Source organism: Malania oleifera, chromosome 1, assembly GCF_029873635.1.
Source record: "Malania oleifera isolate guangnan ecotype guangnan chromosome 1, ASM2987363v1, whole genome shotgun sequence".
NCBI classification, from domain to species: Eukaryota; Viridiplantae; Streptophyta; class Magnoliopsida; order Santalales; family Ximeniaceae; genus Malania; species Malania oleifera.
The window spans coordinates 99226969-99244378 of record NC_080417.1 but is presented as its reverse complement, the minus strand read 5'-3'; the positions used below and the strand labels follow the sequence as shown (position 1 = coordinate 99244378).

Below are 17410 nucleotides of genomic sequence, written 5' to 3'. Positions count from 1 at the left end.
CTAATTATGTTATGAGCACAGTACTATAGCTAGCTAGTCAATTCAAGCTTTATTGCTCTTTTCTCCAGGGATTTTGTATATGGAATGAATATCTCTAGTCCCACAATTCTATTCTCAAGCTCATATATACTATAGAGGTTTCCTCTAGTGTTTTCTCTAGTGACATCAAGCTCTATTGAGACACCTTTCTCTTTTGAAAATTCTGTCACAAGACTTTGGAGTTCGAAGAACTTCTTCTCTAAGGTTTTGAGTTTTGTCACTCTTACCTCAAGCGCTTCAACACGTTCTGTCTTTATAGACTTTGAAGTTCTCATTTTATTACCACTTGTGGTACTCGCACACGCTGAGGTTTGACACCAACTGCCACAAACCCTCAAATAAGACTCAATTAAGGGTCGCGCGACACTCATCGAAGGCTCTCCTCAAACCAAGTCAGCCAATAATTGCGGATTCGAGCCTACAAGCATGAGCACCATATAAGCCTCGAAAACCACTTGTAACCATGAAAGCATTAATACAAACAACAATAGATCATGAAGGCAAGAGATATTCATACTCAAGATATTCATATAAATCAATAGGTTACATTCTGGTCCAAGACAATGAAACTCAATGATAAATAGGACTACTTATTTTATTTAATTAAGATGACAACTATACATTTCATAACACAAGTAACTTGATATCCATTATAAATCCTTGGAGAATACACGTAAAGCCATCTCTGCCCCCCTCCCTATTTAACCCATTACATTATCACTCCCTAACACACAACTTTTTGATTTTAGATCTGAATTTGAGTATATTTGAACAAACTTCAATACAATTTTATGTTACATTTTATCCAAATTTAATATAAATTCAAATTCAAATTCAAAGTCCCTCCAAACATAAAATCACTGTTTTTTTTTTCCCCTCTTATTATTATTATTTTTCCCTCATAGGCATTCCTCTCATTTGTCCATCATACAATTACCACGCAATTATTCAAAGGAAACAAACATACTTTTACTCTACATTTTTTTTTTTTTTTGTGGGTTTTGGAATCACTCCGACCAAGCATATTAGTTGTAAAGAGAAATAAATATCATTCTATTCTTTGACCTGCTTGTTCTAATAATTCCATCTCGTTTCACTTTATCATTTGTTCCAGCAAAGCGATTCTCTAAAGCTAAATAAATTTTATTTCAACCTTTTGCCTGCATCATAAGTCAACTGGCTATGGTAAAAGGATTCATTAGTTCTTATTCTTATATATTAAATAATTTTTCACGCTAGTCTATATGATTCTAGTTGGCCTACCCTTTATAGGAGGCGGCCGTGGTCTCTTCTAATCTTTATTTTTTTTTTAGAACATATTGTTGTGCTTTAAAAAAATTTATATAATTTTATGACATATATTAAATGTGAATTCTGAGTGCTGAGTCATCGAAACATGGCCGCCGTTCTCTCTTTTTCCTTTTTTACTTTATCTAAACTATTTATAATCGATAGATGCTCAATTTTTGTTAACATTCGAATAAATGTGTCGTTTAGTTTAGTTATGTTACCAACACTTTTTCTAATCATTATTATTATTTTAGTAATTTAGAGGTTATTAGGTCACTATCAAGATTGGCAGGGCCAGCCTAACCATTAAGCGGCTGAGGTGTTTGCCTAGGACTCAAAAAATTTTGAAAGCCCCAAATTTTTTTAATATAATAATATATTTTTGGGGCCCCAATTTCTTGTTAATTAAATAATGTTAACTTTATTTATTATACTCTCTTCCCATACATTGATTTCCCAACTAACAAATAAATGAAATTATATTTTAAAATATAAAATAAATATAATTTAATTTTTTTTTTCAAGCCTCGTTGACTTCTTAACTAACAACTTTATTATGTTTCTAACTATCAATTACTCTCATCCCTTTCTCTTAGTCTCTCTAAAAATTCTTTCCATTTCTCACACTCTCTCACTCTCATCTTTTAGTCTCTCTATAATTTTTGCTCCAACTTTTGTATTCATCATTTTCGCGCCTCAGATTCTCTATAATTTTCATCAACCCTAATTTTGATTTCAATATTTGTTCATTATTTTTATTATTATTTTCACTCTGAATTTTTTTTTTTTCTATTTTTTCTTAGATTTTGGAAACTTTGAGGTTAGAGCATTGTATCCGATAAAAATCCGATATCTCTAAAGTCTCATTCGCCAATTGATTTGCAATAATAATAATAATCAGATTATATTATTTCAATTTATTATTTTTATAGATTTATTAAATTTATTTTTATTTGTTTACATAATTTGTCAATTTATAGTTAGTATTAATTTTGAAATTTAATTATGTTAACGAAAAAATATGAATCCGAATATGAAAAACGAAGAAAAAAAAAGAAAATATTAAGGATCCCTTTCACTTAAGGCCCCATATTGTGAAGAGTCGACCTTGAAGATTGGGCAAATAAAAGAGAGTCGTATTCTCTTTCTAAATTTTTTCCATTTTCTGTTCAAACGTTTGAATCAAATGTAGTAATGTGACATATGATTGAAGTGGTTGTGTTCCTTTGATGGAAACTAAGAAATAAAATATCTCTTTTTTGCTAATTTGTAAGATAAAAATATAAATAAAATAGCCAATAAATGATGTTTTAAAATATTTTTACTTTTTTTGTGTAACATGTAAATACTAAAATTCAAATTCTCCTTCAAACATAAAAAAAAAAAATTGTTTTGGCATTTCATTACCTAAGCTTTCAGATTATAACACATTCCCTTGAAACACACTATAACGACATTATAATAAATTATAGAAGATAAAAGAAAAATATTTATTTAGGTAGCACGTTAATAATAAAAATAGTTAGGATCTGTTTAGCTGCAAAAAATATTTTTTTTATATTTTATTTTTTAGTTTTAAAAAGAATTATAAAAATATCAAATTATTTTTTAATTTATTAAAAAGGTACAAAATAAGGAGTTTGCTTAGTAATGCAAAATTATTTTATTTTTATTTGTAGAGTTCAAAATAATTACAAAAAAAATACAACTTGTCTTTTTATTTTTCAAAAATACATAAGATTGTATTTGGAATCCTAAATCTTGTCTCCTTTCCTCCGCTTCGCGAAAACCTAACTGTGTCACTGGTAGTAGAGGACATGAGATTATGAATTATTCTGGTATAGAAAAACCAAAACATGAGAATTCATTTTTCAAGTAACAATTGATTGTATTATTTTGACATGTTGGTTCAAATTTAAAAAAGGTTCGTTTTAGAATAGGCATGATGCCTCGAGTTCGAATCATATCAAAAATAAGTTCAACTTATTTATAATTTGAAAAATAGATAGCTTCTCTCTCAAATAGAAAAGCAATTATTTGTCTCCACATAAAAGTTACCCTAAGCAAAAATAATGACGATGTCCGTGGAAACCTAATGATTATAAAATGAGATATGAATTGAAAAGCATGCGAAGTTTGAGAATAAAAAAAAAATGATGGTTCGGTATATTGATTCGGTTTGTAAAATATGATTAAATAATATAAAAATAAAAAATATCATAATTCAAAATTTAGACTTTAATTGGGCAAGCATGGAGCTAACAAATTAGGGTGGTGAGAGTGATGACAAAAGGTGAGAAAAAAGATTTCCCAAAAGTCTAAAAGTTGCATGTGAATTTGAGATCCCATTTATTTTCACGTGAAGGAAAACTGTTCTCTCCAAATTTTCTTGCCCATTATTTGAGTCTGCCACTCGCGACTTTCCTGAGAAAAGCGAGCTGATAAAAAAGAGAATCTTTACCCGATAAGATATCCAAGATCCGAATCCGGAGTGGCATTTTAAGTAATTTCCATCAAATATAAGCCTTTTTTGGTACTTTCAAAATCTCTTCGAACAATAAATTGAGATGTAACGCGAAAGCTCGAACTTTACTCTCTTCGCTCGTTCCCCAAATCTGATATTTGCCATCCCGATCATTGTCATTTTTGAATTCCTTCGTTTGGTCTTCGAATCATTTCGTTTTCGTCTACTTTTCTTTTTCAGATATTGATTGATCCGGATTTTATCGAACTCCGTTCCGGAAAATCGATTTTAGGGTTAGGGCTTCGTACACAATTTAAATATTTTCTTGATTTCAAAAAGGTTCGTTTGATCTCTTAGTCTAGGTTAGAATTTCGTGTTTTGATAGTTCGAATATATCTGGATCGGTTTGAAAGTTTTCATCCTCCGTCGATATTTATCAGAATCTAGCTGAAAAATATTGGGTTTTGCTTCTCGTCAAAATAATCTGTTCGTTTCTTTGGGTTTTTTTTTTTCCCTTGTAGATTTAGGTTAAATTCCTTTTTATCTCTGATCAGGTACGTACATTCAGAATTCAAATCTTAGGAATTGGGGATCTTTATTGCGAATTTTGGTAATTTTCTTGACTGACTTGTTCGCGCGCACATCGTAAGTTTGGGAAAATGATTCTGGAGGTAAAGGATCAGCTCCTGTAGCTCACATGCATTAAATTGAGTTATTTGAGTGATTTATTTTCTCTTAACCCCAGTTTTCTGGTTCTGAATTTGTATGTGTCACTTTTGTAAATGCATGCATTAATGATAGTGATCATTCGTCCGCATTAGATTGTCTGATCGTTTTCTATTGAGGAAAGTTGATCAAATTTAAAATAAATAAGTAAATAAATAATCGAGCATGAGAGTATGAGCTTTACTTATTCAGTAGTCTTGAATAAATAGTTTAAGGAAATTGTCATTGTTTGGCCTTTTACTTTGTCTTGCTGTTGCCGTATGATTTTATATTGTAATGACTACGTATGACATAACTGGTGATGTGTGCTGCGCATTTTGTTTCTCGAATGGTGTGTGGATGTTTGTACCATGCGAATGATGCTCTTGTCATGGTCCTTTTGCTGCTGCTGAAATCTGCACGTAGTATCTTTGACCTTTTGAAACAGAATTCTCAGCATGGGTATGAGTTTACAAATTCGTGATTTGATATGGTTATTTAGTGTTCACAAACACTCATAAAATCTCTTAACTTGTTCGTGTAAGTTATAAACAATTTTCTTGGAGGGTTTTGTTTGGGTTTATCATTTTTCCTCCATACACTACTAGAAACTTCTAGCGGAAATTCTTGTAATGGCTCCCTAAGTTATACTAGCATGGGTTGCTGGATGTCATTTTCTGTTGCTGGACTAAGCAATGATTTCAGAATTTTGTTAGTATTTCTATCTTATGGTTGCTTAAATGGCAACACCATTTTTTGAGAGTAGAAAATGTCTTTATCACTTTTTCTATTATTATTATCATCATTATGATTGTATTTGTTACTTGTGATATGTCTTATATTAAATCTGTGGGGTTTTTGATTCATCTAGTTGAATGATATTGAAGCTCAGGCTTGGAATTTTTTCCTTTGAATGTCTTTATAGATTTTATTGAGCTATTTTTCATGATTTTTAAACCCAGTCATGTGAGCAACCCAGTAAAATCAGGAGCTGGTCCAGCAAAACTGGAGGTTTAAACAAGTGGTCAAATCGGTGATATTGACATTTTATATATACATATATATGATTTATTTACGAATTATAGATAAAAAGTAACAGTAAAAAATTGGAACAAATTTTGCACTCTTTTCCCATTATTATTTCTAAAAATATTTATCAATTTTGCTATTATTATTTTTGTGAGTCAAAAAACTATTTATAGGAAGAGGAAAAGGCTGGTTTGATTTATATGCAAATTTAATTACAAGTAAAATAATGATGTAGACTCAAGAAGTTGCATTTGAATCACAGTAATGTTTTTAAGTTAGATGTAGGCCAAAGATGTAATGAAGGATGGAAGAGAGGCAAGATTTTTTTTTTATCTCAGTGTATTGGACTGCTGGGTTTGGACCATACAACTGGAGATAGTCCATCTCAATGCCAATATCTCACCCCATAACGAGGTTCAACCGGATACCTCCATATGAAAATCCCAAGTGCCAACTTTTGAGACCTTGGGGAAAGCAGGGTTATTGGATATACTAAAAAAGATTATAGAATCTAGTGTTCTATTATTTTATCATATTTTATTGTAACTTCAATGACTTATTTTAGGCTAAGCCCGTATTGTAATTTATAATCTAAAATTTTATTTATTAAATTATATATTCGTATACAATAAGTAATATTATATTTATTACACTAGTTTTTTTTACTTATTTGCATTTTAATAGTTAAGAGATACTCAATCCTTGTGAAATCGTTGATTCAATGTGCAAAATTAGTAAAACAAAAAAGTCATCGTATCCATATATATATATATATATATATATATATGAATGAATTATATAGGCAAAAATGCACACACCATAAAAGATAAAATAAAAAAGATTCATTTATAAGATAAATTACATGAAATTATGAAACAGAATTATTATCAAAATCTAATTCTATAAATGTTAAAGCCAGTTTCTACAACTAAATGTTTGAGGAGTTAAAGAAAGATCAATACTTTACTATTTTTTTTTTTTTTAAATATTGAGTGCTGCTTTTTAAAAGCCTTTTGCAATTTGTTGCGATGCCGTTATAGTGTGTTTTAGAAGAATTTGTAAAAGTATGAAAGCTTAGTGAAATGAGAAGTTAAAGAAAATAGTTGAGGTTTGATGAAAGACTTGGGTGATTATTTAATGCGAAAAAAAGGGCAGAATGATATTTTATCATCTTCTATGGGATATTATAATTATATTCTTGTCTTTTAACTTAGCGGAAGATAATTTGTTTCCTAGGTATTAGATATGTCAACTACTTTGGACATTAGATTCAAAAATTGAAATAAGAATTTAAATAGATTTTAGAAAGACTATCCAATTCTCTTATTGTTGTGTTTAACTCAGTAATTAGCTAAATAAGCCTCACAACATTAAGGGAATAATGGTATAATACTAATGAGAAATTAATTAAAATATGATAATATTAAAAAAAAGAAATTAGAGGTTTGGGGGGAGCGGCCTCTCCAGCCCACCTTGATCTTCCCCTGGAAGAGTACTAGTGGATAAAAAGAATGTTTTAAATGTAAGTTTTAAAAAATTTTAACATGTGTAGATATATAATATTGTCAGAACGACTTCTATATAAGGTTTTGTTCATTTATTAAGCAAATCCGTGCAATTGGTTTGCTGGTAAGTCATATATATTATGCTTCCCAAGGTTGTGAGTTCGAGTGTCCTTGAGTGCAGGATAAATTTTTTTAGTGGGAGATAGGCTTACTTTATAACGGTTCAGGTCAAGTTAGAATGGTCATTCAAGTTTGGTCAGGTTGACCCTAGTTCTGAGAATTTCCAGTTCTGCATGTAATCTGGACAAGCTATGTGCCCCTTTCCGGTTTGACCTGGTCAGACTATCTTGTTTGGTCCTGTCTGAGTTTGAGAATTATTGACCTTGGTTCAGAGAATCTCCAGTTAGCATGTAATTCAGACGAACTATGTGCCTCTTTCTGGTCCGACTCGGTTGGACCGTATGGTCTGGTCTGTGTTTGAAAACTATGCTATTTTTTTTTCACTAAACTCACATGTAAAGAAACAACTTGTGGGTTTCCACTTCTTTGTCTCTATGAGTCAAAACCAACTGCAAATTTTTTATGCTGGATGAATTGTTTGTTTAGTCAGCAAAGGGAGGTAGATCTCTTGTAGGAAACGGAAGATTTGGCAAATTAAGCATCCTTTTAAACCTAGGTTACTGTTTATTGCATCTAGTATCAAGTTTTAAGCATGTTCATATTTATTGTAGGACATAATTTTGTTAGGTAAAATCAAGCCTTTGTATCTCCAAACTCCTAAAGGGTTATTATTGTCATTGCGATTATTTTGTTGTTCTTTCTAAGTTCCAGTATGCTGCCTAGTGCCTAACTATTTTTAGAACCATGATTGTTTTAGGCATATTTTTTTCATTTCAATCTCTAAAATGTATTTAATTCTGACATAGGGAACAATGGCACACAAACGTCCTTTTGGTGGTGAGAATTCTCATGAGGTTGCTTGTAAGCAACCGAGACAGTCGGAGCCCATTAACGGTCTGGCTTCAGTTTTTGATATTTTTCCTTGTAATGATGCTTCCCTTAAGGTTCAAACTTCAGGTAAGATGGTTAACCTCTGTCATTCTTAATATTAGATAAATTTACTTAACAAAAAGAAAAATATTAGATAAATTTACTAAGTTAAGGAGACAGTTATATGATGAGTCTTGTGAAAAATGTGTGGAACGCCTGAAGTTTTGCTTCATCTTTTAGATCTATTGATATAGAAAATGACCATATTGATCGATTCCAAAACAAGATGTTTGACTGATTGTTACATGCAGTCCCACAAAAAAAAAAAAAAAAAAAAATTTTTTTTTTTTTGGTCAAAAAAATTTGGAACATAAAAAAATTATTTGTTTTTTGCTTTTTGCTTTCATGTTCAATAGTGGCACACCACTGATTTGTGATTTTTGTGGCTTTTGGTTGAGTTTGGGAAGTCCATAGACTTGTTTTGGCCTCATGTCAAATATGATCATGTAGTTTTTTTGTTAGATTAAGTCTGGACTTATTTTAGCTTCCTGTCAGATATATGGTCTAAGTCATCTTTTTGGACCACTTGTCATATGTGGCCTGATTGTTTAGCTTTGTGATTTTATGGCTGAGCATTTTCCTAAGGTTGTGTCTTAGCAGGATTCATAGAGGTGAAGATAATTGAATTGTGGTTTTTAAGCAATTCATGTCATGTTTGATGGGCTGTGCATACATGGGCTGGAATGCGTTCTGTCGATGTTCAATATTCTTTTTCTTTTTGTTTTTTTTTTTTCTTGGGTTGATGCTTTTTTTTTTTTTTATTGAAAATTGAATTTTTTCTTTTATTAAAACTTATTCAAATGTAAAAATGGTGAAGTTGAGGACAGCCCTAGCAAATATCATGAAAGGCGTGTTGCAAGTGACTCAGCTGGAGAAATCTTGAATGGGGCTAACAAGGAATTTGAAACTGATGCTTCTGGCAGCTTTTCTAGTTTCTTATGGGTGGATGGCAGTATTTTTGATGAAGATGCTAAGTCGGAGGCTGCAGCTTATTCATCTCTTTTTCCTGAATATTTTGAATGTGACCCCCGAGTGAAGGCCTTGGTTCAGCCTGATGGATTCTACTGTCTATCTTTTACGGATTATCCTCCTCGGAAGCTGGTTTCTGTTGGACCTGATCATCAGGCATATGTCCCAGAATGGGGCCAACAGAATTTCCAAAATTCGTCAGAACCTTCAGATAGGTCTGATCCATGCTTTGCATTTTCAGAAACTTCAGGTTTAACTGTCATGGATGATGATGGCAATGCAGAAAAGCTGATAGGTACTTGCGTCCTTCCAATGCCTTATCCAGAGTCAACTGCAGAGAGTTGCTGTGGAGGTGAGGGTGAGGGATTGAGAAGTGAGTGTGGCTGCCTTGATCGGGGTTCTGTTAGATGTGTGAGGCAACATGTCGGCACAGTGAGGGACAGACTGAAGGAAAAACTTGGGCAGAAGATATTTGAGGAGTTGGGCTTCTGTGATATGGGAGAAGAGGTTGCAAAGAAATGGAGTGAAAAAGAAGAACAAGCTTTCAATGATGTTGTCCTCTCTAACCCTGCTTCATTGGGTAAGAATTTTTGGGACCATCTCTCTGTGGTTTTCCCATCCCGAACAAAGAAGGATCTTGTCAGCTATTATTTCAATGTTTTTATGCTACGAAAGCGTGCTGAGCAGAGCAGGTTTGACCCACTGAACATTGACAGTGACAATGATGAGTGGCAAAGGAGTGAATTTGGATCTACAGAGGAAGATGATGACTCTGGTGGGGAATCTCAGATTGAACAAGTTGCTCCCATTTCTGACCCAGAAGACCATAAAGAGAATTGCCTTGGAGACGCTGAGGAGAAGTGGATAAATGAGAGTGAAGTGGCGAATTGTAGAGATATACATGGCAAACAGGGTGAGAGATATGTAGAAGATCCTAAAGAAATACAAGTTGGGGATTCTCATGGTGATTGTGGTTTCTATTCTGACTTGAAGCTTCTGGATATTGTTCCTAGCAAGAACAGTATGGGGTGTGATATTCATGATGACCTTAGCAACTGCTGTGAGGATTAGCATTGAAGGACTGATTCCTGTGTTGCAGTTTTGGGGACTGATGCGAGAGAATCCAGTTGTGAATAAACACAAACATAATTGTGGGATTACCCTTTTTTTTTTTATAGGTTCTAGGACAGCAGCAGTGGGTGATTTTGTTTAGAGCCTTGCAATGTTGCTGAATAGATGTAAAGGATGACAAAGAGTTTTGGAGATCGGGTGTCTCTGATTGCTAAATATTTTCTCAACCTTTGGCAGATTTTCTGTCTGAGGGTTTCAAGGGTTGGACAAAAGAGAGACAGAGAGAAAAAGAAGAGAGGAAAAAAAGAAAAAAAATGAAACTAATGATACTGCGGCAAGGAAGCTAATTTTCCTTGTAGGGATTATTGTCTGGTGAAAGCCTGGAAAGCATGGCTTCGCTGTGAACTAGCTGAACAGCATATTTAGGAAGGAGGTTGTGTTGGTGGATGTGTCAATGAGGAGAGCTCTCATGGAATGCGTCATACTTTGGATTTCAAGTGGGGGGGGGTGTGTTGCAGCGGTACTGGCGACACTTTGGAGCAAGCAATGCTCACATCCTGTTATTCCTTGATGCCTATTTCTCCTGGAAATGACTTATTTTACTAGGAGGACTAGCATCCGGATGAATGCCTCTTTTCAAAGTCGGAAGTTTAATCCGAGTGTTTTGCTTTGTTATTTTTTTATTGGTTTATTTATTTATTCAGTTACTTTGTATGGTTCAGTTTTGCTTGTGTTGGCCGTGTACTAATTTTAAGTAGGGAAAAATAATTTTGCGAGCAGTTGTCTTGCAATGCAGAGAATGTACAGTCGTTACATGGGAAAAAGATAAAAGATGTTCTCTCTCTCTCTCTCTCTCTCTCTCTCTCTCTCGTTCGTGGTATTGTGGATATTTAAGAAATGTTGATTTAATTAGATTAGAGAGATGAGATTTAGCATCTTTCATACTTCAAAAGGAACCATTCTTTTAATATTCTGTTGTCAATGTGCTTATTTCATAAATTATGATTAAACTTTACTTCGTGAACCCACAAAACAATCTAAAAACCAAGCTAGTGTTATATAAATAAATACACAATTTCAATTAAGTCGGATATTTCCATTACGCTAACAATTTAATGCCTAGTAAGGGCAATTAATTTTCATTTTTCCTTTTTATAAATTGTTATTAACAGAAAGTCTCTCTCTCTCTCTCTCTCTCTCTCTCTCTCTCTCTCTCTCTCTCTAAAAAAAGCTCAAGAGTTGCTGTCACGTCCTGAAAATATTAAACTATCTTTGACACCATAATTGTAACAACCCGAACCCAGTGGAGTCTAGGAGTGACTCTCCATAAATTAATTTCAATGGCATGCCAGGGGCAGGAAATAACTTAAAATCTTATACCATACCAGAGAAACTAAAAAACCCTCAACAATTACACGTTTTGCATAGGTACATCCAAATAACCTTATTACAAATTTAGCAAAAAGAAAACATATATAAAGAACTTAGTATCACACAGTACTTACACTAGATTATAATAACTAACACCTCGCCCCGAAGTTCGCTAGGCTTGATTTCATGTATGTCCTGAAATGTGAAAATATTTATTGGAGTGAGACACTTTTCAGTAAAATAGATTAGATTATTATCAGTGTGTGGTTAAAATTAGTTTTTATGTAAGCAAAATACATCCATTAATTTAACTTTAAATAAAAATAACATTTGTAAAAATGTAACTCGCACTTATATGGTAAAAAATATATACTTATTTTTCTTTAGTTAATAACTTCGGCTCAATAATAGTCACAATTACATAAATCTACAAATATGTATAAAAGAACCTTTTATTTTGGACTAAAGACATGTTTAACCCCCATGATGGGTTGTGCAGTTCGAAAACTGGACTTAGCCTTAGTTGACCTATCAAGACTAAATCAAAATAACTCATCTGTAAGTTCGATTTGCCCACTGCTTCCTGGTCTGGACTCCAGGATGGTACACAACCATTCTCTGGCCAAATCAACTTTTCATCCGTCAACACTCTTAGAATAGTGTGGTTGCACTGATTCTCGTATGTAGTTACAGTCTGGAACAACCACCTATAGTCATCAAAGGTTCTTAGAACATATAATGGAAAAAAAAATTTAAATAAATATAAACATTATTTTAGTTATGATCAATTCTTACTTTTTTTAATACATAAATTCGCAAGTTTAATCTCTCCCATTCATTATCAACAATCAATTTCTCAATAACACAATTCACAATAATTTTTTCCAAAATTTTTCTAACCATCCAACCCCCCGTTGATCTTATTAAACCATTCAAATTCACAATATTTGCATTATTTCCCACTCTAACAAATCCAAAAAAAATCACTATAATACCACAACTTTTACCCATATGAATACCCATAAAAAAAAATTCCAACAGGTTTGATTTAAATATGCAATAAGATAATAAATTATTCTCATACCACACAATTGGAGTGTTATTTTCATAAATCTAGGTTACACTGGGCGAAGAGAACTGTCAAGTATCTCATAATAATTCTCGGGGTTTATTTTGCCTAACTAAAAAATAGGGCAATTGATCACCTCTTACAGGTTTTTAAATTTAAAACTCTAATTTATATATATATTTTGACTTTGGTGCAATTACAATAGGGGGATGAATGGAGATTTAAAAAATTTCTCTCCGAGGCAATTAGAATTAATTTAGTTAGCACACATTTCACAATCCTAATGGTTCACTTTAGAGCATTATAAGAAGGTAAACCAAATAAATGAAGTTGTATTTAAATTATACAAATTTTAAAATCAACCAGCATGGCACAGGAAAAAAAGAACCCCTAAACAACTTATCCTTCCAGGTTTTAGATTAACCCCTCCGGCCACGCCTGGAATACATAGATAATTGAAATTTGGCATACAAATTTTTTAAGCGCTTCTACACAAGCCATATTATGTTAACCACAATACAGTTCAATAAAATATGCAGCTTCACAAGGGATGATATGGAGTAATGCTCAAGTGAGATTTGTTAAAAAAAAATTGTATCAGCTCCTCAATAACAAATATATATTTGTGTGTGTGCGTGTGTGGTGTGTAGTTATTACGTGGATGGAGAGAGATTACTTTGATTCAAGAACAAATTAATATTAAAATCAAATATATATAAAAGAACACTTGAATCCTCAAAGGGGGAAGAAAGAAAAAAATCTCAAATACAAATTATTTTTCAAGTATAAGCACAATCCGAAGATTTTTTAGGGGGATCAAAGCTTTGATTCAAAAAAATAATTTATCAGATAGTGCATAGGGCAAGCTTTCGACTTCATCTGGCAATGAAGATGCCAAGACTCAGAAAAACCACAAACCTCTTACCAAACAGTTCTTCTAAAAACATATTTACCAATCAAATATATTGAGGGGGAAAAGAAATAAACCCCTAACTTCACTCTCCCAAAGGGAAAAACTATCAAACACCACGCCGCAAGTAACTAACATGAAGAGTAATGGAAGAGTATACAAAAAAGCATATATATAAACCTCACACAAGCTGAGAATTGTATCCAAAACTAACTTTACTGACAATTTAGTTGGCAAGAAGGATGCTCAAGACTAAAATATTAACTCTCTATTTTTGAAAAATATTTAGCCAGGAAAGAATTTAAAAATAATGAGAGGGAAAGGGTAATTAAAAAATTTGGTCTACCTTTTTTCTTTTTTCGGAAAATATCGGAAATATAAAGCAAATATGGGTCCAGAACAATTAGAGAGAATTTTTACCCCCGCTGTATATTATATTTCTTTAATAATTGCTTATATTGTTATTGCATCCAAAACGAAAAGTGTGGTTTTATTTTTTATATATCGATTATCTTTTTAAAAAATATTACCGTTGGGGATCATAAGGGGAGGAAATTTTTGGGAAAATGTTTAAAATGAAAGTTTAATTAAATTAATCTCAGGCTTATCGCGTGTAAAAAATTATGGGAATCCGGAAAAGTTCTCGTTCGACAGCACCATTTTTTAGGGGGGGGGGCGGGGGGGTGGTGTGGGGGGGGGCCCATTACCAAAACCAAAAAAGGGGGTGGCACCATAGGTTCGATCGCCCGAACACTTTACAATAGGGAAAAAGACAATTTAAAGTTCGAGTTGCCGATGGAGAACCTGCGGGGGTGGTTGAAACCAAAGGCAATTTTCCCAAAACTGGCTTGAGGTTCAAGTCGCCCGGGGGGCCTAACGTTCGAGTCCACCTGAGGTCAAAAAATGACACAATGCGGAGTTTTCAGGCGCTTCGGATTGTTGGAAAAAATTTGAAAGTCTCCTCAATATGAGTTCAGTCGACTTGAGGAAACACTAAGTCTTTTTTAGTTAGTTGCCTCACAAAGGTCCTCTCCCTAAGTTCAATCAATTTTGACTTTCCCATACGTTGTTAGAAACGACAGGCCATTTACCTGCATCTCGTTGACCCTGAAACCCATAAATTTTAATGCTAAAGGGTGTCAGATTTTAATTTCCAACAATACAAACCCTCGATCGGCCGGACATGTTGAGTTTTTAGGAGGGATTTTTCTAAGTAACTCACGTGCAGGGAACCTGGTAGGGTTTCGGTTTACGGTGAGGCTTTCAATTAAGCCTCAAAAAAATAAAAAACCCTGCCCCCATCGGTCCAAAGGTGTGATTCCCAAAGATTTCAATTCGTATGGTTTTTTTGAGCATTAAACCTTATCATGCAATGTAAATGGCCATTATTAACAGAACATATAACATTTATTAACACAAACCAAATGAATATTAAAATATAAATATAAAATTACAAGGAATAACACAATTTGGGGTCTTTCATTTTGTCCTTCGAGTCTCTATTATGCACATATGATATTGTCAATTTCATGCTGGCAAAGAGTGATTCTGCAAACAACAAAACTCTGGTAAATATTAAAATACAAAAGCCGGTATTTATCCTAGCAAAATGGGATATGGGGGGGGGGGGGGACCTATTTACACTGGTCAAACTATATTTTATTATGGAAAAAAAAAAAGGAGCAACGATGATCCTAACTCAACACACTTTTAATATTCCCAACCAAAATATGTATATAAGCGAACACACCACAAAATCATAAATTCATACGCTTATTCATTCAGAAAATTCCCAAAATAAATTTTTTGTATCCAAAATACTCAATTGAATTGGGTCATTTCAAAAATAAATCTAATATATATATTTTCCCCTTATCTTAGGCCTTGGAGTGGTTGTTCTATGACGTCCACAACGATGATAATCTCTCTGGTTTTTATTTTTTTTAAAATGTTTGAGCTGACGGAGTTAGGGATCTCCGGGAAGCAAATCTAAGGAAATGATGTGCGTTTTCACATTTTCAATTGGCGCAATGAGATGGAGGGGAGAGGGAAGGGTCTGACGGACGAACCCGGAGAGCCGGTTTTGAGCCGGAGACCAGAGGAGAGAGAGGTGAGAGAGAAGATTGAGATGAGACACACCCCCCCCTTCGATTGATTCCCCCACCATCCTCCCTTTCCCTTGACAGAGACCCCCCTACCCCCTCCGACAGCCACCTTAGAGTTCGTTCCTTCGCGGGAGGCGGACCTTCCTCCCCTTGACTTCGCCCCCCTCCTCTTCTGCTCCTTCAGATCTCGGACAATCTCCAGGGGGTCCGTCTTTCTCGACCCGACCTCTTCTCAGAGCATTTCTTTCCTGCGGTCCCGGATCCTCTCCTGCCTCCCCCCTCGTGCCCTTCCCCTCCTCGAACCCCTCCTCCTCCTCGCACTCCCCCCACTCCTCCCCTCTCTCCCCCTCCCACCTCCCCCTCCCCGCTCGAACGCATTTCGCCTCTCTCCCCCTCGGCGATTGACCCTATCTTTTTCCGATAGACAGTCCCTCCTCTTGATCACCCCCCCGCTCACCCTTGAGGGACGGCTTCCCCCTCCCACCATTTGACCTCCCATTCCCCCACCCTCCCCTCCTCGCTTCTTCCTTTCTTTCTCCTTGTCCGGATCTCTTCCTTTTTCTCTCTCTCCGTGAGAACACTCTCCGCCCCCTCCTCTTATTCCCTACTTCCAACCCTCTCCTTCCTTGAAGAATGGGGGGGGGGGGGTCGGGGTCCCACCCCCCTTTGCTCTTCCCCCCCCCCCCTTCGGGAATTTCCGACCCTCTTCCCCCTACATAACCCTCTCTTCCTGTAGCCTGCTCTCTATGCCCCTGCGTTCCTGTGCTGAAGCCTCTACCCTGCCTTTTTTTTCGCTCCCCCTCTGCTCTCTCTTCCTTCAGGAGACGGTGAAGGAGAGTGGATGGAGGGAGGAGAGTTTTGAGAGGAGGAGGAGAGAGAGAGGAAACGTAGGGAAAAAAAACTTAAATGAGGGGGGGGCTCTACTGTAATTAGGGGAAAGTCACAATAATAATTAATTATATATGATTTTATATTATATTAATTATTACGATCAACGTCTTAATATTATATTATTTAATTATAATTAATTAATTACACTTTAATTGTGTGGGCTTTTTTTTTAGGAAAAACCCCCTCTAGGGTTGCCCCCGAGTCATAAAGGGTCTATTAGTGCGTAGGATTTTTTTGGGGCGACACACGGAATTCTCCGGAGAAACTGATGAGAAAAAGGTGAAGTTTGGTGTAGGTTCGAAACAAACCTTCTACCGCTTTTTGCAACGCACATCTGCAATTTACCTCTTACGTGTTGGTCGAGAGCACGATTGACGTAGGCATAGGATTAGCCCAGTGCGTAAACCCAGGATACTCGGTGATATCCAAAAAAAATAATAATAATAAAGAAAGAAAGCTCAAGAGTTCTTCCGTGTCATCGCTTTTTGCGATGAGTTCTTGGTTTCTCCTTCAAGTGTCCGTCGTCTTCCTCTACATCGATCTCCATTTTTTTTTGTTTACATTTCATCTAAGTTTTTGTATGAGTTTTTGTTTTGGTTTGGCCATTGGCCATTGTTCACCGTAATTGTAAATAAATTTGATATCTTGGACTTTGCCCGCCATCCTCAGTTCTCTTCCCTCTCTTTCCATCATTTTGGTGTTATCTTGAAGAAAGTTTCTTTTAAAAGTTTATTTGTCATTTTTGCAGACTTTATTTATTAAGCTTCTTTTATTCATTTTTTCTTTCTTCGTCATCCCAAACTGGCCTAATGTGAAATCTGAGTTACCATACACAACTCACAATTCCGTAATTATTTTTTTCTTGAAAGTGAAAGAAATAAAATCCTTTCAAATTCTTGTTCTTTTGCCCCCAACTTATGTATTTTCATCTTCCCCCTTCGA

At 34.7% G+C, this 17410-nt stretch overlaps 1 protein-coding gene across 1 annotated transcript; it reads left to right on the top strand.

Moving 5' to 3' along the window:
* Positions 1 to 3918: 3918 nt before the first annotated feature.
* LOC131147142 (uncharacterized) lies at positions 3919 to 10966 on the top strand. The gene is made up of 4 exons (XM_058096934.1): positions 3919 to 4132; positions 4348 to 4464; positions 7959 to 8109; positions 8900 to 10966. The coding sequence occupies exons 2-4, from the start codon at positions 4453 to 4455 to the stop codon at positions 10120 to 10122; spliced, it is 1386 nt and encodes a 461-aa protein (XP_057952917.1). The 5' UTR covers positions 3919 to 4132; positions 4348 to 4452; the 3' UTR covers positions 10123 to 10966.
* The last annotated feature ends 6444 nt before the right edge of the window (positions 10967 to 17410 follow it).